Source organism: Otolemur garnettii, unplaced genomic scaffold (assembly GCF_000181295.1).
Source record: "Otolemur garnettii isolate 467f Iridium unplaced genomic scaffold, OtoGar3 scaffold00087, whole genome shotgun sequence".
In the NCBI taxonomy this organism is placed as follows: Eukaryota; Metazoa; Chordata; class Mammalia; order Primates; family Galagidae; genus Otolemur; species Otolemur garnettii.
The window spans coordinates 6,790,050-6,812,399 of NW_003852482.1; the positions used below are offsets into that span (position 1 = coordinate 6,790,050).

Genomic DNA, 22,350 nt, shown 5'->3' on the forward strand with positions numbered 1-22,350 from the left:
GCCAGCCACATACACCAGAGCTGGCAGGTTTGAATCCAGCCCAGGCCTGCCAAACAACAATGACAACTACAAACAACAACAACAAAAAAGTAGCCAGGCATTGTGGCAGGTGCCTGTAGTCCCAGCTACTTGGGAGGCTAAGGGAAGAGAATCGCTTAGGCCTAGGAGCTGGAGGTTGCTGTAAGCTGTGATGCCATAGCACTCTACCCAGAGTGACAGCTTGAGGCTCTGTCTGCAAAAAAAAAAAAAACAAAAAAAACCCAAAACTAAAAACTGTAAGTAATAATTATTTTTATACACATTTATTAAACACCCAGTGATATAATTTTTGGTTATGACATTTTGTCAACAAAAGGTAACATCAAAGGCTTGATGGGAAGAGGCTTATCTGCACCCCTAGGCAATGGGCCATCCTGGATCATAACCATCTTCACACCTGTCTGCATGATGGCAAGGGCAGTGGGGAGGGCTGCTGGTGGGCTGGCACACTGTGTCCCAACTGGCCCTCCTCAGGGTCCATGGATAATGCCACGGAGTCTATGAGCTGGACTGCAGAAACAAAGTGAGGACAGAAGAGATGCAATCTGACTTTTTACAATTTTTTTGGTTGCCCTTGGTAGAGTGCCTTAGCGTCACAGTTCACAGCAACCTCAAACTCTTGGGCTCAAGTGATCTTCCTGCCTCAGCCTCCAGAGCACTTGGGACTACAGGTGTCTACCACAATGCACAGCTATTTTTAGTAGAGATGGGGTCTCACTCTTGGTCAGGCTGATCCTGAACTCCTAAGCTCAGGCAATCAACTTCCCAGAGTGCTAGGATGATAGGTGTGAGCCACTGTGCCTGGCCGCAACTGACTGTTAAGAGCCTGCCTGTTTATGCTGAAAGAAGGCCAGGAGTTTGGAGAGAGGCCAGTGCATGGGGGGTCCCAACCTGAAGGACGTGAAAGCTCCAGGACAGGATCCTGTCTGCCACTGCCCTCAACCCTGTCCTAAAATGATTATTTTATAGGTGTACCTTGACCGGTTTAGCCAAATGATAGGGTTCTGAATGGCGGGAAATACTCTGCCAGGACTGGTAACCTTTACAGGATCAAATCCCCAAGGTTCCTAGAAAGGACTGACTATCCATGGCAGCCTGGCTCACCAGGGTGCATCAACCTAGAACTACTCTAAATGAAGCAATGGCAAAGCAGGCTGCAGAAAAAAAGAGTACTCGTGTTTCACTGACTGAGAACAGACACAAGCCACAGCCCACTTGCATTCCTCTATCAGCAAGAGTTGGAAGAGGAAGACCACTCCATGGGACTGACAACTGAGCCCCTTGCTGCTTTCAGCCAGTGGCGCTGCCTTCCCCGGGAGCTCAGGCCATAGGACACCCACTATGAGGGCACGTGTATGCTCGTGTGGCTCCAGCACCGGTGTTCTCCGACCCCCTCTGACAGGCTTACAAAATGGACCCAGAGGGAGAAAACGGGCAAACAAAAGCCAAACAGAGGCTACATCCCAGCTGACCACAGGTCAGCAAATCCAAATTGCACCTGATCAGCACTATCTCACAAAACCTTCTCACTGATAGAAGTGTTCCCTATGTATACTGCCCAAGACAGTCGCCCCCACCTCGAGCTCACTGCTGAGCACCTGCAGTATGGCCAGTGTAAATGAGCCACTTTTATTTAAACAGTCACATGTAGTGAGTGGCTCCAATATTGGGCAGGATAACCCTAGATTGCTTTATCACCAAACTTTGCTTAGGAAAATAGCTTACCTTAAATAAAGGAATACCCAGTCTTACAATTACTTAAGATAAAAGCTATAAGTTACCACCAAGTGATAGCCATACACCCATGACTCACTCAATCAATGGTTTCTTTCCTACCTGTACTTTAAACGGGTCTCCGGTAATGCGAAGAGGCTTGTCTGTGCCTGTGGGCAATGGGCCATCCTGGATCATAACCATCTTCACACCTGTCCGCTCCTGTGGGGGACACATACCAGCACAGCCCTCACGGTTATGAATGAGAACAGGGGACAGCACAGGAAACTGGCCTGGGTCAGGTCACATCCACAGTAAGCTCATGTCCCACCTACCCCCAGGCACTGCTGCCCGTGACCATGAAGCTGGCTTCTGTGAAGGCAGACATACATAACACGCAGACCACATCCAAACGGGATACATAAAACCATCTCCCAAAGTAATCCTCTCTCTCCAGCGTCTAGAATACCTAAGCATTAGTGAGCTACTGCTATCGAATGCTACAGACTAAGGACTCCTAATGTTATCTGATTAGAAATTCTGAAGAACTGAGTGAAGTTCTCACCATCTCTCCACTTTACAGATAAAGAGGGCTCTAAGAATATGCTGCCCAATGATCCAGAGCTATCAAATGGGTGACCAAAATTTGGATGTTGGCCAAGAGGCACAATGTAAGGGCATACGGCACACCTCCTGGATGAGGGGCACAAATAACAGAGACTTCACCTCACAAAGGCAAATAATGTAACCTAATCATCACTTGCACCTTCATCTTAATCTGGAATATAACAAAAAACAATCCCCTGCAAATTTGGATGCTGGGACCTCAAATCCTAACTTCTCAGAGTCTACACTAAGATCCTGTCCTCACAACCAGCAGCTGGGGTCTGGGTCACGAAGGGCATGCTAGGCAAGCCACAGCCCTTCACTTGCAACTGCAAAAGCCCCAGAGCTCTGAAATAAAGTTTGTTCATCACTAATTTGGCGGCAGAACTGAACTCATCCAACTGTATTTATTTCTAGCCTTTCTCTCATTAAGTGTGACTACTGTTATATTTAGCTATAGGAATATGCATATTTCAGGGTGCAGCCCTAGAACTTGGTAGGGGTGTTAAATTCTGAAACATGTTCTGGCCCCAAGTGTCTCAGATGAGGGCTTCTGTTTGTGCAGCACCCACTCAGTAACAGGCCCTTAAATAAAAAATCAGAGACAGGACATTATTTCAGCTTCATTACAACAGTGAGTCTGGCACTTACCCCTTTTCACAGTCTTTAAAAAGTGGTGAGCATATTTACACCCACTCAAATAATGAGGGTTAGAGCCCCTGATTCAAGACGTTGTACTTTGATCTGGGATGCTATCCTATGATGTACAAAGTAATCCTCATGGAGCTTCACTGTTAACAATGGTTGTAGAAGAGTTCATGAGGACCGCTGCCAGGGCACACCTGCCCCCAGTACTTGGCCTCAGGCTTGGTTTTAGTACATGTTCAGAACGTAGCTGACAAATGCAGGAAGGAAGCCTCTCCCAACTGACCGTGAAACCACTGGGCAGAGTTTTGGAGGGTACCCCAGCATCATGGTGTGCAAAGCCAGCCCAGCCAGGGATGTCTACTCTGACCACATCCCCAGACCAGGAAGCTGAGGACCTACTGCAGGGAGGCCACGCTAGGCTCACATACCTGTAACTGCTTTATTGTCTCCCCTCCTTTGCCAATAACCAGACCCACTTTGGACGCGGGAATGAGAATCTCCTGGATGGTGCTGTTGCCATCTACGTCATTATGAAAGCTCGGTCCGTTCCGACAGCGGTCCACAATCTGCCCCAGGAGCCGTTTGGCTTGTCTTTGGGAGGGAAGAGAACCACAGGAGAATCAGCACCATGGGAACACTCGGGTGCACCAGGGGAAAACCTGAAGGAGCCGAGGCAGCCCTCCATCCAGCTCCAGCTCCTGCCCCACAACTCAGAGGTCTCTGTGCCATCCGCCAAGCTACTAGGCTGGAATTTAAAAGCAACACACACCACGATTCCAGCGTTCCAACTGGGGCCTAGACAAGCAGGCTGCTGCCAGATACAACCCGTTTCAAGTCCGCCTCTGCTCGCACTTGTGTCTCCACAAACGTGTTGTCTCCAATTGAACACCAGCTGCTCTAGTAGCAGGGACCACATTTTACCCCTTGGCACATCTCACTGTCCCCCCACCCAGCATAAACCTTCTCAGAGAGTATACTCTTAATATACGTTTGTTAAATATGGGCAGGGGAGAGAGAGCCATGAGAAAGAAAGGAAAGAAGCAGGGTTAGTACTTGCCCGGACCCCCGACCCCAGGGCTCTTCTCCAAAGCCAACAACACTGTTAACCACCAGTTTAATTTCAAGAGGTGGGAAAGGGGGGAGGCGGGTCAGATGCAGCCGGGTACTCAGACACCTACTCTGAGCTTTTCACGTCGTCAAGTCAGGACCCTGCATTTCACGTGTCATGCCACCTGTGCTGCTTTACTTGCTGGTGGAGGAGGGAAACGGCAATGCTGTGACAGGCCGCCCAGACCACCAAGGTCATCTGTGGGGCTGCTTTCCTTTTCTGCACCAGAATCTCCTCTGGCTGTAATTTTCAGTATTTATTCTCTAAATCACTACACACAATCTATTTTTTGGTTCCTCTAATGCAGAAGAACTCAGTTACTAACAGGCTGGCTGTATAGCTCATTGAAGAAACTAAAATTGTTCCCTCCTGGTCACAATCCCCATGTCGCTACTCCTTGGGTGGATACTAAGCAGGAATGGTTAGAAGATTAGGAAGAAAGAAGAGAAAGGTAGGAAACACGAGTTGCCTTTGCAGACTTGAGTCTTTGTGTACAGAATCAGCTTCGTGTATCTTCTCAGTTATAGCAGCTTTTTAATATTTTGCTTGTGTACTGGATTAACCTGCATTGGAGAAAAAACGCCTTGACTCTAGCAATACCATATAGCTTGCCCTATAATGTACTCCCACCAGTGGTATTTATTCTGGTTCACTGCTTGCAATGTCACAGCAGAAGAATTTAAACTCATCTGCACTCCCTGAGAAATGGAAACAATAAAACAACCTTATCTATTGAGTCAGACATAATCTTAGCACCTTGTCCCCAAATGCAAAGCTCCTCAGTAGATTGAAAAAGGAAAGTGAGCAGACTCCCAGTCAGTGTGCCCCTTACCAGGTGGGCTTGCCTCTGAACAAGGCTCTGCGCATGTGTGTACCAGGGGAGAAAAGCACTGCTACTCTGGAGGCTGCTGCAAAGGCCCCAAAGCCAAAACATCTCCTTGCAGGTCCATACAGCCCTCTGAGTGGAGCCAAGGCCACAGAGAAATCTATTCATTTAGTTCACAAATATCAGAAGGGTAATGGGATCAGCCCTAGGCCAAAGCCAAAGACCTGGTTGCAGGATCCTCAGCAGTTCACAAAGTGACAGGCTCACTAATTCAGACCTGCTCAGGTAAAGGAGGTGTTAACCAGGAAGAAGTGAGTCGATTAAAGCACTCAGGTGGGGTGAATGTACACTCTCAAGACCAGGATTTATGAAGATGTGACAGCTGTGAGAAGTTCTGTAGGGTTTGGGGAAAGGGTGACATCTTGAGTATTTAATGTAACAGAAAGGTCCCCTGGCACAGCAGCCTCCCAGGTTTTCCCTGCAGCAGCATCTGCTTGTGTGGCCGGACTGCAGCACAGTCTGCAGTGTTCAGTGACAGTCTTGCCCTTCCATTTCTCCCCATGTGGGGAAGGAGGAAGAAGAGTGAAAGGAAAAAGTAAATAAAATAAACTTACTCAATACTTTCTGGGGTTCCGGTAAGTACACAGGGCCTCTCTGGAATCCCAGAACTCTCTATAAGAAGAATCAAGAAGACGAGGTGTGTTGGTGAGCACCAGGCAGCCATGTGCCTTTGCCTCTGTGTATAGACTATCACTCTGGAGCTGGCTCCTACACTAGCCACAGAGAAGCTCAGTCTCCCAGAAAAAGGCAGTTTGCTTCTGATTGTGGATAGAATATTAAGCTGGTAGCTCCATCCTTGGTTCTCAAAGTAAGAAACAAGTCGTCAGGGGAAGCCGGAAGGAAGCATCAGAGGCTTACGAGTTGATATTACTACCAGGTTCAGCTTCATTTCTGACCCACTCATGTTCTAGGAATTGCGTGAGTTCATTTTCTAGGGCTGTTCTTCAGTTTCTCCATTTACAGTTTTCTGGTCATTTGTTTGCACACAAAATGGTACATTGGTAAGGAATTTAATGATATGCACATTAGATACTGCCAGTTACTGCATGAATATCCTAAGAGATTAGGGGCATCTATATGGAACTAGTTCTGGGCCATCTGACAAGAAAGGAAAATCTTACTTTCCAACACTACAATGATGCTTTACTTTGTTCCTAAAAAAATTTCTTCTTAAAGCCCTTCCTCAAAAAACTGAAGAGAAATAGCTAACAATAGTTACTGCCTTTAAGACACTATAATAAGGATCTTTCAAAATGATAAACATTCCTCTAGTCAAATGTTCTTCAAACCCCTTCCTCTACAATAGAAGGAGGTAAAACTCAAATTAGATAATAAAACCAAAAATAAAATAAAAACTGTTCTTCAACTGGTCTTTCTCCATAATGTATGGTCAAAATGGCCTCACCCAGGAAAGGTCCTAAAATGTGTTTAATGTGTGCCAATTCTGCCAGAACTCCAGATGTCCTCTTTCCACACAGGGAAGGGATGATCTTATTGAGAGGATCTGCCATGCAGTCCCCAGGAGCAGTCCCAAAGCCCTAAACTCCTGTAGGCCCCAGAATGTCTGGCCTAACGTTCTGGTGAGGAAAGCACAGGTACTAGAGAAGCAGGTGTTTGGGGAGGCGGCCACAGAACTGCGGGAGGGTCTAACCTAGAAGCCGGCTAGGAGGCCTTGTTTTTTGGCCCACTTTTACTCTGATTATTCTGGTTGTCATCTGGGAGTTCAACTCCAGAAGTGCATAGGAAACACAAATCACATATACTTACCCAAAGCCCCTAAATTTCTAAGCAAGAAACAAAGGTATTGGACCTTGGAAATTTTGCAAAATATTTTCTATCAAACTGAGATCTATAAAAAAGATGCCCTTACCTGAAGCAATCTGAATTTTGCAACCAGATTCTGCTTGAATCCGTGAAATCTGCTCACCTCCCCTGCCGATAACTGAAACAAATTGAACAAGGTCAGAACATGCCCCCCATTCCCTATTTAACTATGCACGAATGGCCTAATGAATTCAATAAACTATTACACTTGGCTCACAGCACTACACGTCAAGTCGGCCTGGTGGGCCCATCTCAATTCTCTGAGCACTACAGCAACAAAATTCTACATGCAACACAGCGGCAGGCAGGGATTCCAGCTAAAGTGGGGAGAGGTGGGGGGGGCAGTCCACAGCCCAAAGCTCTGGTTTCTCCCTCAGCCTGGGGAGAGACTGCAGCAAGTATCATGTGAAAAGCATTCCACTACAAGGACAAAGCGAGGTTGAAAAGAAAGACGGACAGGAATGAGGGGAAAGTAGACAATGTAGATACTCACTAAAGCCGACCATTTTATCAGGCACTTTGAATTCTTCAGTTATTACGGCCCTAAAAACAAAGAACATTTTGGAAGAAATATAGAACACAGAATTTTGCAGCCACCGTTAAGTTCCCAAACTGCCCTTATTGGCAACGCTGCAAGATAAAAGCTTAAAATAAATCATGCCTCTTCGGTCAACATCCACAACCATCTACAAGGAGTGTCATTAAATGAACCCTTTGGTCAATCACTCCTTGAAGAGATTTAAACCTTCCATCTCTCCTTACATGAGAGGAAGAAACCTCTGGTTTTCACTAAACCACCAACCCCCCTAGTAGTCACGCCCCTTTCCCCCCACACAGCTCCTTGGTGCTGCTTGTTCAGGCCTCTCTAACAAACAAGGCGTTGATCCCAGGATGCGCACAGCCCAGGAGACCTTCAAAATTGTTATTATGGTGCCCTCCCTAGATGAAGAGATACTCAACTTTCTGCAACATTCTTTGTTTCCCAATCTTTTTACTGTTTTTGGGCAGCTCTCAAATTTATCTGTGTCTTTTAAGCTAAGATGCCCCAAATGGAACCAGTATCCAAGAGAGGCCTAATCAGTGTTGACCAGGACAGAATAATTACCTCACTCTCTCTGCAAGGTTCTTCTGTTAAATGTTAGTTCACCCATTATGTGCCCCCCCCCTTTTTAAACAACCACTGCACTGTCTCTTTGAGACAAACCTTCAAATTTGCCATATAGTGTATTGTGGACAATATCCAATTTGTCCAACACCCCAGAAAGCAATTAAATCTAAACATTTACCTTAGAAGGAAGCTAAATGCAAATAGTTGAAGGAAAAAAAAAAAACGGCAAGCATTTTAAACATCTCTCCCCCTGCTGGATTTTTACCCATCATGGGAAGGAGAATAAGGGCAAGTTTCTAGGGAAAGTGCAGCACTTAGAAGAAACGCAGCAGCTTAAATAGCACTGGCCACACCATCACTGTGACGGCAGCGGACAGTCTCTTGGTGGGGCTTACATCCCCAGGCTTACGCATGAGGAGGGATTCCTGCCACTTGGGATGTATGTGGTCTCCCTCAAACCACTTCTTTATCGAAACTGTGGATGTTTGTGCCAAGCCTTAGGGGCCTAACGCATCCCACAGCAGACGCCAGGCCTCGTCAGGCTGTGCTTCCTGACCTGTGGTGAGGGATGACAGCACTCCCGTGTGTAGCCATGAGGTTGCTGCCCACGTCTTGTGTAGCACCAGCTGTGTACCCTCAGAAAATATTACTTGGAAGTTGGTGTTAACACTAGTATAATACAAAATGTCACAAAGCTGGGGCAGTTCCTGGGCCCTCAGGAACAAATTTAGCAGATTCTAAGGAAGAAACATACCAAGACAAATGCTTTGGGATTCCTGGAAGAAAAGGCTCCTAAACTTGTCTAATGCACAAAGTATAAACATTTTGAAAAGTAAAGTCCTGAGCTATTATGGCTTTCCAGGAAAATCAGCATTTGAAGTTTTTTTTTTGAGACAGAGTTTTATTTTGTCACCCTTGGTAGAGTGCCATGACATTATAGCTCATAGCAACCTCAAACTCTTGGGCTCAAGCAATCCTCTTGCCTCAACCTCTCGAGCACAGGTGCCTGCCACAACACCCGGCTATTTTTGGAAATGGGGTCTTGCTCTTGCTTAGGCTAGCCTCAAACTCCTGAGATCAGGAAATTCTTTCCACCCCTGGCCTCCCAGAATGCTAGGATTACAGGCGTGAGCCACCAAGCTCAGCCAAAAACCAGCTTTTGATACTAACAACCACTTCACTTAAATAGTTTTAATTAACAAACAAAACAAATCAATCAAACAACAGAAATTCAAGATAAGCTTTTGAGGGCAGCACCTGTGGCTCAAAGGAGTAGGGTGCTTACCCCATATACCAGAGGTGGCGGGTTTAAACCCAGCCCTGGCCAAAAACTACAAAAAAAAAAAAAGTCTTTGGGTAACTAATATCTGGTGATTTCTACCAACTCCCTAATATCCATGCAGAATAAAGATGAGAGAATTGTATCGTGGGCACTGAAGGTTAGGGTAACACAGTTACACTTACAGATACAGACACACAGCTCAAAATGCCATCTGGAAGAGAAACCATGACATACAGCTTCCTGCATACTTTTTCCTTTTTGAAGGAATACACTGACCACAAATACCCTATCTTACAGATTGGTCTTGGAAAAGCTCAGAGATCTTTTATCTATCAAAATCCTGAACATTTAATAGAGCTGTGAACAGAAATGGGGCAGAGAATCAACTGGGCATTTAGCAGAGGTTCTCTGGTAAGTCCCTATCACCGTGGCAGGGGGTGGAACTCCGGCTTCTGTCTCCCTGACCCAAGCACTGGCTACCCACCCACCTGCCAGGAGCACCCACAGCATTCCCTTCTGGAAGCCCAGTACAGCACATTTCCAGACATCTTTTCTTAAGTGAAGGGACTAAGGATTCATAAAACACAGAATATCATAAGCCCAGGAAGGAAAATTTCATATTCTTTCCATTTAAATTAAATTACATCTGTAGAAAGAGCAACTCCAACATTCTAGAAATCTTTCGACTTACAAACAATAATGGCTGATTTTTAATACCTTGTATCAGCTTATCCCTTGAGCTTATACTATCTTGGAAAGGGTTAGCAAAAAACTTGAGTCTTAAAGAAATCTAACCCATGGTTTTTCACATTCTCAACCTCTGACTTCCTAATACTCTAGTACAGATGGTGGATCAATAAACAATTAGAAATGATCAATAAATAATAAAACATAACCCACTGCTTACCTTTGATGTACCAAGGCCCCTAACTGGTTACCTACTGTGGCAAAGAGAAAAAGAAAAGAAAAATCAAAGCATTAGCACGGATAAACTAACTTCATCCTTATATGAGTTCTTACCATTTCAGGGGGGAAAAAAAGAAAGGCAGAAAGAAAGCAAACAGTAATTTAGGCTCAGTGGCTGAAATGAATGCGTTATGTGATATGAAACAGGAGGGGACATCTTGATCAACACCATCTCTAACCCAGTGTCCAGCTGAACGCAGGATAAGAAATTGATCTGTGTGTCCACATGCTGAGAGGCCTGGGAGAAAATCCTGCTAACCCTAAATCCCTCTACCTTCCTACATCCCTCCTGCTCTGGATCCAAACTCAATGTGTACATGGAGAGGATTCCTTCTCTCTTTCAAAAACAAATGAGAAGATTTAACCTCCTTAGAAGCACTGGTAAGGACTGCTCCACGGCAGCTGCTGTCACCAAGAACATGCACATATGTGCCCTGCTGGCCATGGGGGAGGAGATGCCCACCCCCTATCCCCCCGCAGGCATCTCAAGGAGAGGATCTGGCCTCCTCCTGCCTGGGCCTCTTCATCGACCCCCGCGGCAGTCCACACGCAGTGGACACTAGGAACCAGCAACTGCCTTTCAAGCCCATTTCACAGAGACAACAGTGCCAAACAGCCTCTTATTATTAAAACCGACTCTGTAATCACATTCCCACAAATCCACTTTAGCTACTCTTTTTGTTCCAGTTTTTCCTCTTTCAGCTATTGATGAGTGTCTCCTTCACCAGCCATCAGCAAAAATGATTCTGTGGCGTTTCTCTTTTGGAAAATGCAGCTCAGGAAATACAGTCAGCAGACAACGAAAAACAAATGTGAAAACATGTTACAGAGAACAGAATGAACATTACAAGACACTAAAAGCACTCAAAAATATGTCTTGGGGAAAGTTATTATAAGGATAGACATGAGATAAGTGGGAATGGATCAATTATATCCACTGTAGGACAAAGAGTGAAATGGACTGACGTCTGAAATGCACAAGTCCAACTGCTCTTTTTCCTTTCCAAACTTAGCCCTGTCAATCTCTGCCTGGACAGTAAAGAGACAAAGAAAAAGAAACCAGATTATGACATTTAAAAAGAAGGCATAGAGAAACAAGACCAGCAAAAAGTAAACGAAGATACCGAGTCAATATTGTATTTCTTTGGATCAATAGCAAGATAATGGTCTGCTGCCAAAATATTGACACTATATACTATCAACCTGCTTATCTCAGATAAGCAGAATAACAAGAGATTGGGATGAGAAAATTGTCTTCATTGACTCTTCAATTTTTCTTTTTGCATATCCAGTTTGAATATAACAAACGCTCCTGCTTGGGATAGGGAGTATTCATGACTCAAGTTTCAAATGAAAACTGGCCAACTGCTAGTTCAGGAGAGGACTGTCTACCACCTAAGGCAGCAGGGAGAAAGGCAGAGACCAGAGGGGATGGGATGACAGAGCACGCAGGAGTCGGGCCAGTCTTCCACCCGAACTCAGCTTCCCCGGTCGCTGTCAGCACTTGTCCTGGTGGAAAGAATCTGCTGAAAACCAGGGCTAATGTACCTGGAAACGCCGCTGACCAAAAGGAGACGTGCCTGTTCCTCAGCCAAGGCAGTGTGGCCAACCACCCTCCTGGCCCACAATGCTGTTTGGTAAGAGACATGAAAAAGCCAGAGAAGCCACAGAACTCTGAGATTCACCAGAACACTCAGAGGCTCCTGCTCAAAAGCCATTCAGAATTTTGTGCCCATCACAAAATGACATTTCCTTTTTGTTGGCAGAGTACATGCCATAGGTGCCACACACATGACACCATTTCTGCTAGCCACAAATGGAGGTGCTCACGATGACTGGAGATGAACGCGCACACACTGTCACCCCACACACAGATGGGCTGCTGAGAGCCTAGTCACCTGGGAGGAAATCAGGTTCAACTCCAGAGTCAACTCTGAGTTGGTGGATTGGATGCTTAAGAAGGAACCGTCTCCCTCCTCTATGCAAATGTTGTGGTCCAAGGCTGAAATATGTGATTTAAAGTTTCATTCCCTTCGGAAACATTTCCCTTTGGTGCCTAAAAATGAAAACCAGCAGTTAGAGGGGGGTGTTGGGCCCTCACACAGCAAACTGTTAGGCCCAACTCTAGCAACAGGACCGTCTCCTCAGTCTTCATGATGAGGAGCAGGACTCAGAAGGCAAACGGCAACAGCCACCATGTTCACTGGAATGGAGCTAGTCATTTTACCACAAAAATGGAAAAATGCTGCCTAAAATCAGCTCAACTCCCATAAATGGCGCACCCCAGTTGACAATGCTTCTTCTTGCCACCAAAGCTCCCCTTAGCTCAATTCCAGCACACATGGGACGTTCTCATTTATCTTGCACTCCCCAGAGCAGGAAGCCACCGGGAAACATATGGAAACACAAACTTTTCCCAGAGAAGAAGTGATCTACAATAGAAGGAATTCTTCCTCAAGAGTAATACTCTGCCAACTTGAAAAACTATCTTAAAAAAGTAGTCAGAACATTTTTTCCTGTTAAGAGAGGAAGAGAAAAAAAAGACTTCATTTTTCTCTCCCCAAAGAAATGCTAGCAAATCATAACTGGGAAACACAGCCAACTTTATAATGTGCATCAGCTTCAGTAGCTACACCACTCCCCTAAAGCCCAGGAACAAAAGCACCAACTCCTCCTCCCAGCTCAGACCAGCCAGCCTGGCACCTACAGAGCAGCAGGCCAGAGGCAGGTGTGCCGGCCAGTCAGAGGAAAATGTCTTTCCTCTCAGCCCCTTCCCTGGATTCCTGGTCTCTTTGCACGCTGACCAATGCCTTTCTAAGACCCAGCTCAGGTCAGTAACACTGTGGGGATTCAAAGTGTTTTCAAAACGCTTCTCAGGGACAATACAAAGGCTTCCTGTGTTTTAGGCACAACTCTTACTCCAGGGCCACAAAATGCTGATATCCTGAGTTCAGCTAAAAGGCCCTTGCCAAGTAATATGTTATTAATACTGCAAATTACTACTGTTTTTAAAGTGAGAGCAAATTCAAGTTTATCTCCATAATGTCACTCTTACATTCAGCTTTCTTTTTTGCAGTTTTTGGCCGGGGCTAGGTTTGAACCTGCCACTTTCGGCATATGGGGCTGGCACCCTACTCCTTTGAGCCACAGGCGCCGCCCATTACATGCAGCTTTCTATCATGCTTTTCTGAGTAGAAAAGAATACAACCACTAGTGACGTCAGCTGCTTTTTCAGGTGTCTCACCTACACAAACCCACTTAATCCTATGAGCCCTGCCCAGGAGGCAGATGCTGTACCAGTCACTGCCAGTACACTACCAGGCCCACTGTACTGCAGAAGAGGGCGCATTCACACTAGGCCAGCCCCAGACAATGCCCAGGTAGGGTGCGGTGCTCATGGGAGCTCTACCCTATTGTGTTTCCCTGTCCTTTATCTTTTTTTTTTTTTTGCAGTTTTTGGCCAGAGTTGGGTTTGAACCTACCACCTCTGGCATATGGGCTGGTGCCTTACTCCTTTGAGCCACAGGCGCCACCCCCCCCCCCCGTCCTTTATCTTGAGGGCTCCAACACCATCACTGTGGCATTAACTCTTTGATAGCTCTTCACCACGCACACTGGTGCCTTTTGGGCGCTGAACACTCTTCTACGTCCTGAGGATAAAACAGTAAACAAGGTAACCTCTGCTCTCAAGGAATCTAGAGTCTAGCTGGGTAATCAACCTGATGAAGAGCCTTAACGCAGTCTCCAGGGATGGAGATCTGCACCCTCTTGCCCAAGTACAAGTGCCTACCCAAGGAGCAGTGGAGTGACATTAGTAGGAAAAAAACAGGCTCAGAGTCTATGGCTCAAGTGGCTAAGGCACCAGCCACATACACGTAAGGTGGCAGGTTCGAATCCAGCCTGGGCCCACCAAACAACAATGATGGCTGCAACCAAAAAATAGCCTGGTGTTCTGGTGGGCGCCTGTGGTCCCAGCTACTTGGGAGGCGGAGGCAAGAGACTCGCTTAAGCCCAGGAGTTGGAGGTTGCTGTGAGCTTAAATGTCACAGCACTCTACCCAGGGGGACAGCTTGAGGCTCTGTCTCAAAAAAAAAAAAAAAAAAAGAGGAAAAAAATAACTCTCTGATGCTGTATTTACAGCACTAAGCTTTATTTTCATTTAAGCCAGTAGTTATGAAGTCAATGGGATCACAACCAGTTTTACTAAAAATAAAGTTGAAAACAGAATGTAGCATATATAATAAGGGTATATATTCCATAAACTTTTATTTCAGTTGGATGTGTTTTAATACACCTGTATTAACTAATGCTGAAAAAAATAGATTTCTCACATTGTAAGTGGCATTTTAAAGACTTTTTAAAAAACTTGACATGGGTGGCACCTGTGGCACAGTGAGCAGGGCACCAGCCCCATATACTGAGGGTGTCAGGTTTGAATATGGCCCCCCAAACTGCAACAAAAAAATAGCTGGGCTTGTGGCGAGTGCCCCTGTAGTCCCAGCTACTTGGGAGGCTGAGGAAAGAGTATTGCCTAAGCCCAAGAGCTGGAGGTTGCGGTGAGTTGTGATGCCACAGCACTTTACTGAGGGCAACAAAGTGAGACTCTGTCTCTAAAAAAAAAAAAAGAAAGAAAGAAAAAACTTGACATAACCTTTATGATCATCTTATAAGGTAGGTATTATTGGCTCTCATTTTACAGGTGAAGAAACAGACGCTCAGAGATATTAAGCAACCTGCTCAGAGTCACACAGCTAACAACTGACAAAGCTGGGCTAACATCATTATAGCATGTGAGACAAAGACCCAGGTTCAAGTCTTCTTTTGTCACCTCCTAGGCATCTGGCATTCATCAATCTGCTTATTTTTCCAGACATTGGTTTCTTTATCTACACAATAAACGGTTTAAGCCTCTAGTTCTTTTCTAGCTGTAATCCTTTCTTACCTTCCCTCCCTACTCCATCCCTAACCCCTGGCAATCAGTAGTCTGTTCTATATTACAAAAATGTAACATAAAGAGGATCTTTGGGATTAACTTTTTGCATTCAGTATAAATCCCTGGAGAGTTAACCAAGTTGCTGCATGGACCAAGAGTTTGCTCCTTTTTTCTTTTTTTTTTTTGAAATAAAAGTCTTACTTTTATTTAGCCTCCCAAGTAACTAGGACTACAGGTGACTGCCACACACCTCGATAGTTTTAAAAATGGGGGCTCACTCTTGTTCAGGCTTGTCTCCAACTTCTGAGCTCAAGCAATCCACCAGAGTGCTGGGATTATAGGTAGGAGCTGCACCCAGCAGTTTGCTCCTTTTTTATTGCTGAGTAATTGTCCATGGTACAGATACACCACAGTTTGTTCAGCCACTTACCTCCTGAAGGATATCTGGGTTGTTTTCAGTTTAGGGGTTCTATGCATAAAGGTGCTATGAAAATTTGTAGACAAATTTTTGTGTGAACATCAAGTTTTCATTTCTTGGGGATAATGCCTAGGAAGCAATTGTGGATTGTATGGTAAATCCATGTTTTGTTTTGTTTTTTTGAGACAGAGTCTTACTTTATCACCCTCAGTAGACTGCCATGGTGTCGCAGCTCATAGCAACTTCAAACTCTTGGGCTCAAGCAATTCTCTTGTCTTAGCCTTAGTACAGGGACTACAGGTGCCCACCATAACACCTGGCTATTTTTTTTAGAGATCAGGTCTCACTCTTGCTCAGGCTGGTCTTGAACCTGTGAGCTCTGACCATCCATCTGCCTCAGTCTCCCATGTGCTAGGATGACAGGCATGAGCCACCTTGCCCAGCCAGTAAATCCATGTTTAGTATTGTAAGGCTGCAAAACCAAAGCTGTTTTCTAGAGAGGCTGAACCATCAACATGAACTTTTAAATACTATGAATACTCTTTTAATTTGACATTGAATTTCTTCCCCTAGGTTTATAGCTGCAAAGAATATAACAGGCAGGGCGGCGCCTGTGGCTCAAAGAGTAGGGCGCCGGCCCCATATGCAGGAGGTGGTGGGTTCAAACCCAGCCCCAGCCAAAAACTGCAAAAAGAAAAAAAAAAATAACAGGCATTGTACGTGCATTGTCCATGAGTGCCATTTATATTTTTGTCACAACACTGATGCTGCAGATTTAGCTCATTCACCTTTGTGGAAACTGTCTATTTCATCTAGTTGACTTAGTAGATTGTCGATTGATCAGTCAGATCATACTTTGCTGGGGAAAAGCTTACTTCCTTTTTCCAGCTCACACATGTAGCCATGTGACTACCTCCTCACTTCTGAATTATAATCCTAAAATGGACAGATGGGTGATGGGAGGGAAAGAGAAAGGAACAGAGTGACTGGGGCGGGGGGCTGGGCATGACACATTTGCCATGAATTTATATATAAGCTGGATAAACCAGACCCTGCCCCCATCCTTATTTCTTACCTAGACTCTGTGCTTCACCTTGGCATTTCCCACCCAGAATTCTTGACTCACCTCTGTGCTTGAAGATTTCATGTCCCAGATGATATGCACCATTGTCAATCAGAGAAGGGGACTATGACGAGAGGCATGACAAGAGGAAGGACACAACCTTTCTAGGCAGGAAAGCATCAGTATCTCTGAGATTCACTCTCCTCTCTCTTTCCAAAGTGGAGACTTTGGTGTTTGCAGCCTAAGGCAGTATCTGGGCACCCATGACACTCTGCAGCAAGCACCATCACCCAGCACTGGCACTTGTCACCCCTTGTTTCTCTAAATTCTGAGAGTTGAATGTCTTTTTCTCCTTATTCCTTCTTTTCCTCCTTCTCTTTGCCCTATGCTACAAGTACTGACATACAACTTGGCAAGGACACAAATTATTTTATATTAAATTCTATTTCAATCTTATTATACAAATAATTCATTTGATAGTATACCCAAGGATTCTTTCTTTACCCCATAGTACTTCCCCTTATCTATGAGGGGTTCATTCCAAGACCCCAGTGGACACCTGAAACCATGAATGACACTTAACCTTATATACAGTAAGTTTTCTTCCTGTACAGTAGTAGGTGGGCCGCATACAGAGTGGATACGCTAGGCTGAGGGATGATCATGTCTTGGGTGGGAGAGCATGAGATTTCACCATGCTACTCAGAAAAGCATGTAATTTAAATATTATGACTTACTTATCCTGGAATTTTCCATTTAATCTTTTTAGACAGTTTTTGACTATGGGTCAATCACCCTGTGGATAAAGGGGTACTACTGTATTATCAAAACAAAATTAGAAAGCATGGCACTACATAAAAGGTGCTGTGCTACCTGAACGTCAGAGATGAGGCTTAGTAGGAAGGCAGGGATATGTTCCAAGTCACTTGCATGGCCTTCTCCTCCTCCCCCTGTGGTTTATTCTCTTTAAGGTCTAGTTTTGGTGCCACCCTTTACATAGAGGGCAGAAAGAGTAAGGCCTGTTTGGTTCAACTGAAAAACCTCAAAGAGATAAAACTGACTCAGGAAAGAAGACTAGAGAGGCCATACTCCTTGGCCGGCAGAGACGCAGAGAGAAGACGAGAACTGAGTTCTCTACCTGTCAGCTGGCTCTGGCTGAACATGGGAAACCACCTAAGACGGGCAGAACAGTCAGATAGCAGAACCTGACACAGAGACATTTAAGGAAACAGAGGGAAGGTACTCTGCATAATTCCCCCAATTGAAGATTAAGAAAGTGTCAGAGTTAATCTTTTTTTTTTTTTGAGACATAGTCTCACTTTGTTGCCTTTGATAGAGTGGCGTGGTGCCACAGCTCACAGCAACCTCCAACTCTTGGGCTTAGGCAATCCTCTTGCTTCGACCTCCCGAGGCACTCACCACAACACCGGGCTATTTTTTTGCTGCAGTTTGGCCAGGGCCGGGGCTAGGTTCAAACCCGCCACCCTCGGTATATGGGGCCGGCGCCCCACCCACTGAACCACAGGTGCTGCCCTAAAGTTAATAATTTTATGAGGTGGCTTTTAGACCAGGGGCTGACAAACCAGGCCAGAGGGCCAACTGCCTATTTGTGTAAATGACATCCTATTGGAAATCAGCCCTGCTGCTTTGTTTACGTGTCCTTTATGGCTACTTTTGGGCTCCATCAGCACAAATGAGTAGGTAGGACATAAGGCCTATAAGCCTAAAATATTTACTACCTGGTCCTTTAAGAAAAAGCTCACCTATCTCTGGTTTGAATTGAATTTAAAATTTCACCTCTTAAGCCAATTAGCTATCATCATTCTCTCAAACTGAGAACTTACTTTTCTTTTTTCTTTTCTTTTTTGAGACAGAGTCTCACTTTGTGCTCCTTAGTAGAGTGCTGTGGTGTCACAGCTCACAGCAACCTCAAATTCTTGGGCTCAAACAATTCTCTTGCTCAGCCTCCCAAGTAGCTGGGACTACAGGTGCCAGCCATAACACCCAGCTATTTTTAGAGGCAGGGTCTTACTCTAGCTCAGACTGGTCTCGAGCTCTTGAGCTTAGGCAATCCACCCTCCTTGGCTTCCAAGTAAGATTACAGGCATGAGCCACCTCACCCTGCCCCTGGAGCTTACTTTTCTTTTTTTTTTGAGACAGAGCCTCAAGCTGTCCCCCTGGGTAGAGTACTGTGGCATCACAGCTCACAGGAACCTCCAACTCCTGGGCTCAAGCAAGTCTCCTGCCTCAGCCTCCCAAGTAGTTGGGACCACAGGCGCCCGCCACAACGCCCAGCCACTTTTTGGTTGCAGCCGTCATTGTTGTTTGGCGGGTCCGGGCTGGATTCGAACCCACCACCTTAGGTGTATGTGGCTGGCGCCTTAGCCACTTGAGCCACAGGCACTGAGCCTGGAGCTTACTTTTCAAGGAAAATTTTAAAATGCTATGCGTAATAGTGAAGGAAAAATCTGAGCATGCAGAGTTTACTCAATCAGGATGTAAGGTCTGTAGGGACATGAAGACAGCTTCTATGATTAGCATGGAGACCTTAGCAGGAGAAGGGGTGTGATGCGCCCCAGTAACTGCAGAATGGAGGAGAAGATGTACTTTGGATATGATGACGTTCACAGCAGAATGTGACTTATTCACTAGTGAGGTAGATGCAGGAAAAAGGAGAAAGGGAAGGAAGGAAAGACAAAAGGCGGGGAGAAGATCAAGAGGTTAGGCACTGAGAGAGTCAAAAGATGAGGATGACAGCTGGGCACCCGCAGTCCAGTGGTTAGGGCACCAGCCACACACACTGAGGCAGGCGGGTTTGAACCCGGCCAGGGCCTGCTAAGCAAAATGACAAATGCAATAAAAAAACATCTGAGAGTTGTGCTAGGCGCCTGTAGTCTGAGTTACTTGGGAGGCTGAGGCAAGAGAATCACTTAGCCCAAAGGTTAGAGGTTGCTGTGAGCTGTGACAACATGGCACTCTACCGAGGGTGACACAGTGAGACTCTGTCTCAAAAAAGATGAGGATAAGGACAGGTTTCGAGGAAGTCAGCTGAGCAGGAGCTGGACAGGCAAAGAGGTGGGTGGGGAGAGGTTCAGAGAAAAGGAGAAGAAACAGATAACCAGGCTATTGCAGAAAAGGGATGAGACTAGAACAATGGGCAGGCAGGAGCTGGCTCGGTTCGGAAGACCTATATCACCCCAGAGGCCACCTTTGCTCTTAAAGGAGAGGAATGGAACTGGCTGGACTGACTCTAGGAAAAGGCTCTGGCTGCAGCATGAACAAAGTACTGCATGGTGATAGGGGGCCCGTAGCTCAATAGGTAGGGCATATACACCCAGGCTGGCAGGTTTGAACCCAGCCCAGGCCTCTTAAACGACAACTGCTACAAAAAACCTAATAGCCATGTGTTGTGGCAGGCGCCTGTAGTCATAGCTACTTGGGGGGCTGAGGCAAGAGAATCACTTAAGCCCAAGAGTTTGAGGTTGCTGTGAGCAGTGATGCCATGGCACTCTACTGAGGGTGACATAATGAGACTTTGTCTCAGAAAAAAAAAAAAAAGTACTGCATGGAAAAGGCACCACAACTGAGACTGGAAGGGGAGGGTTTCCGAAATTGGTGGAGTACCAAGGGTGCACCAAAGACTGTCAGAACAAACCAGAGTCAACCAAGACTGAAGATGCTATAGGTGAGTGACCTGATCTGAAGAGGGGTGCAGTGGAATGACTGCTCTGCCCAGATAGGCTTTGACACTGAGCTCCAAAACCTACTTGCTGGTTTTCAGCAGGTGCCTAAGCCAGGAATCTGACAGACAGCTCCAGATCGCCACTCCCAGAAACACAACTAGCCCAAATCCCTTTCTACATCAGGAGCAAATCTCTTCCCTTATTCTACTGCCTGTGACATTTTTCCCCCTCTTAGATTATGGAGAAATTGAGGTTCCTTAAAAGACTATGAACAGTAGTTCCATATGATCCAGCAATCCCCACACTGAAAATTTACCTGAAGGTAAGGCAATCACTGTACTGAGGAGATGTCTGTACCCCATGTTTACTGCAGCACTATTCGCAATAGTGACACGCAATCAACCTCGGCATCCAACAACAGATGTGTGGGTAAAGAAATGTGGTATGTGTTAACAATTATTCAGCCATAAAAAGAGATCCTGTCATTTATGGCAACATGGATAGAAGTGGGGGATATTAAGTTAAATGAAGTAAGCCATAAACAGAAAGTTAAACACTGTATGTTTCCCCTCATATGTGGAAGCTAAGATAAATTTATCCTGTAAATGTAAAAGTAGATGAGAGGGTATTAGAAGCTGGGATGGGCAGTGGGAAGGGAGTGAGAAGACAGAAATTTGTTAAATGCTAAAAAAAACCCACAGCTAGATAGAAGGAATCAATTCTAGTGCTGTAAAGTATACACAGTTTCAAATAGCTAGAAGAATAATGAATGTTCCCCCACACAAAGAAATGGTAACGTTTGAGATGAATAAACTAATTAACCTTATCACTACACTGTACATACTGGAACATCACCATGTACCCCATGTATCTGTACAATTATTACTTGCCAATTAAAAAAAAAGACCTGGCTCAGTGCCTGTGGCTCGAACGCCTAAGGTGCCAGCCACATACCTGAGCTCGTGGGTTCGAATCCAGCCCGGGCCCACCAAACAACAATGACGGCTGCAACCAAAAAAATAGCCAGGCATTGTGGCAGGCACCTGTAATCCCAGCTACTTGGGAGGTGGAGGTAGGAGAACTGCTTGAGCCCAGGAGTTGGAGGTTGCTGTGAACTGTGATGCCACAGCACTCTACCCAGGGAGAAAGCTTGAGGCTCTGTCTCAAAAAAAAAAAAAATAATAATAATAATAATTAAAATAAATAAAAAATAAAAGACTAGGGGCCAGGCATGGTAGCTCATGCCTATAATCTTAGCACTTGGGAGGCTGAGGTGGGTGGATTGCCTGAGCTCACAGGTTCGAGACCAGCCTGAGCCATAGCAAGACCTCGTCTCTAAAAAAAAAAAAATAGCTAGGCATTGTGGTGGGCACCTGTAGTCTCAGCTACTTGGGAGGCTGAGGCAAGAGAATTGCTTCAGCCCAAGAATTTGAGGTTGCTGTGAGCTGTGATGTCACTGCACTCTTCCAAGGGCAACAAAGTGAGACTCTGTCTCAAAAAAAACCCCAACAAAAACAAAAAAACTGAGGCAAGAGGATTGCTTGAGCCCAAGAGTTGGAGGTTGCTGTGAGCTATGACACCACAGCACTCTATCCACGGTGACAGCTTGAGTCTCTATGTCTCACGCCTGTAACTCCCACACTTGGGAGGCCAAGGCAGGTGGATTGCTTGAGCTCAGGAGTTTGAGAGGAGCCTGAGCAAGGGCAAGAATGCAGAATGAAAGAGAGGCTGTGCTTTGGAGGCGGAGGAAGTTCAGAGCAGAAAAAAAGAAAAATAACTGGGCGTTGTGGCAAGCGCCTGTAGTCCCAGCTGCTTGGGAGGCTGAGGCAAGAGAATCACTTAAGCATAAGAGTTTGAGGTTGCTGTGAGCTGTGATGTCATAACACTCCACTGAGGGTGACAAAGTGAAACTATGTCTCAAAAAAAAAAAAAGACTAGGGTTGGCCCGGTGGCTCACAACTATAATCCCAGTACTCTAGGAGGCCAAGGTGAAAGGATCGCTTGAGCTCTGAAGTTCAAGACCAGCTTGAACAAGAGCCAGATCCCTGTCTATACTAAAAATTGAGAAACTAC

The 22,350-nt window shown here is 45.6% G+C and overlaps 1 protein-coding gene across 2 annotated transcripts in view; it reads right to left on the bottom strand.

Annotated features, from left to right (window-relative positions):
* FUBP3 (far upstream element binding protein 3) overlaps positions 1–22,350 on the bottom strand; it is a 63,558-nt gene that overhangs the window by 19,052 nt on the left and 22,156 nt on the right. For both annotated transcript variants that reach the window (XM_023516136.1, XM_003794897.3), the window contains exons 3-8: positions 10,122–10,155; positions 7,318–7,367; positions 6,871–6,942; positions 5,555–5,612; positions 3,435–3,597; positions 1,876–1,974 (exon numbers count right to left, since the gene is read on the bottom strand). In XM_023516136.1, the coding sequence (XP_023371904.1) occupies positions 1,876–1,974; positions 3,435–3,597; positions 5,555–5,612; positions 6,871–6,942; positions 7,318–7,367; positions 10,122–10,155 (476 nt within the window). The remainder of the gene's footprint in view (positions 1–1,875; positions 1,975–3,434; positions 3,598–5,554; positions 5,613–6,870; positions 6,943–7,317; positions 7,368–10,121; positions 10,156–22,350) is intronic.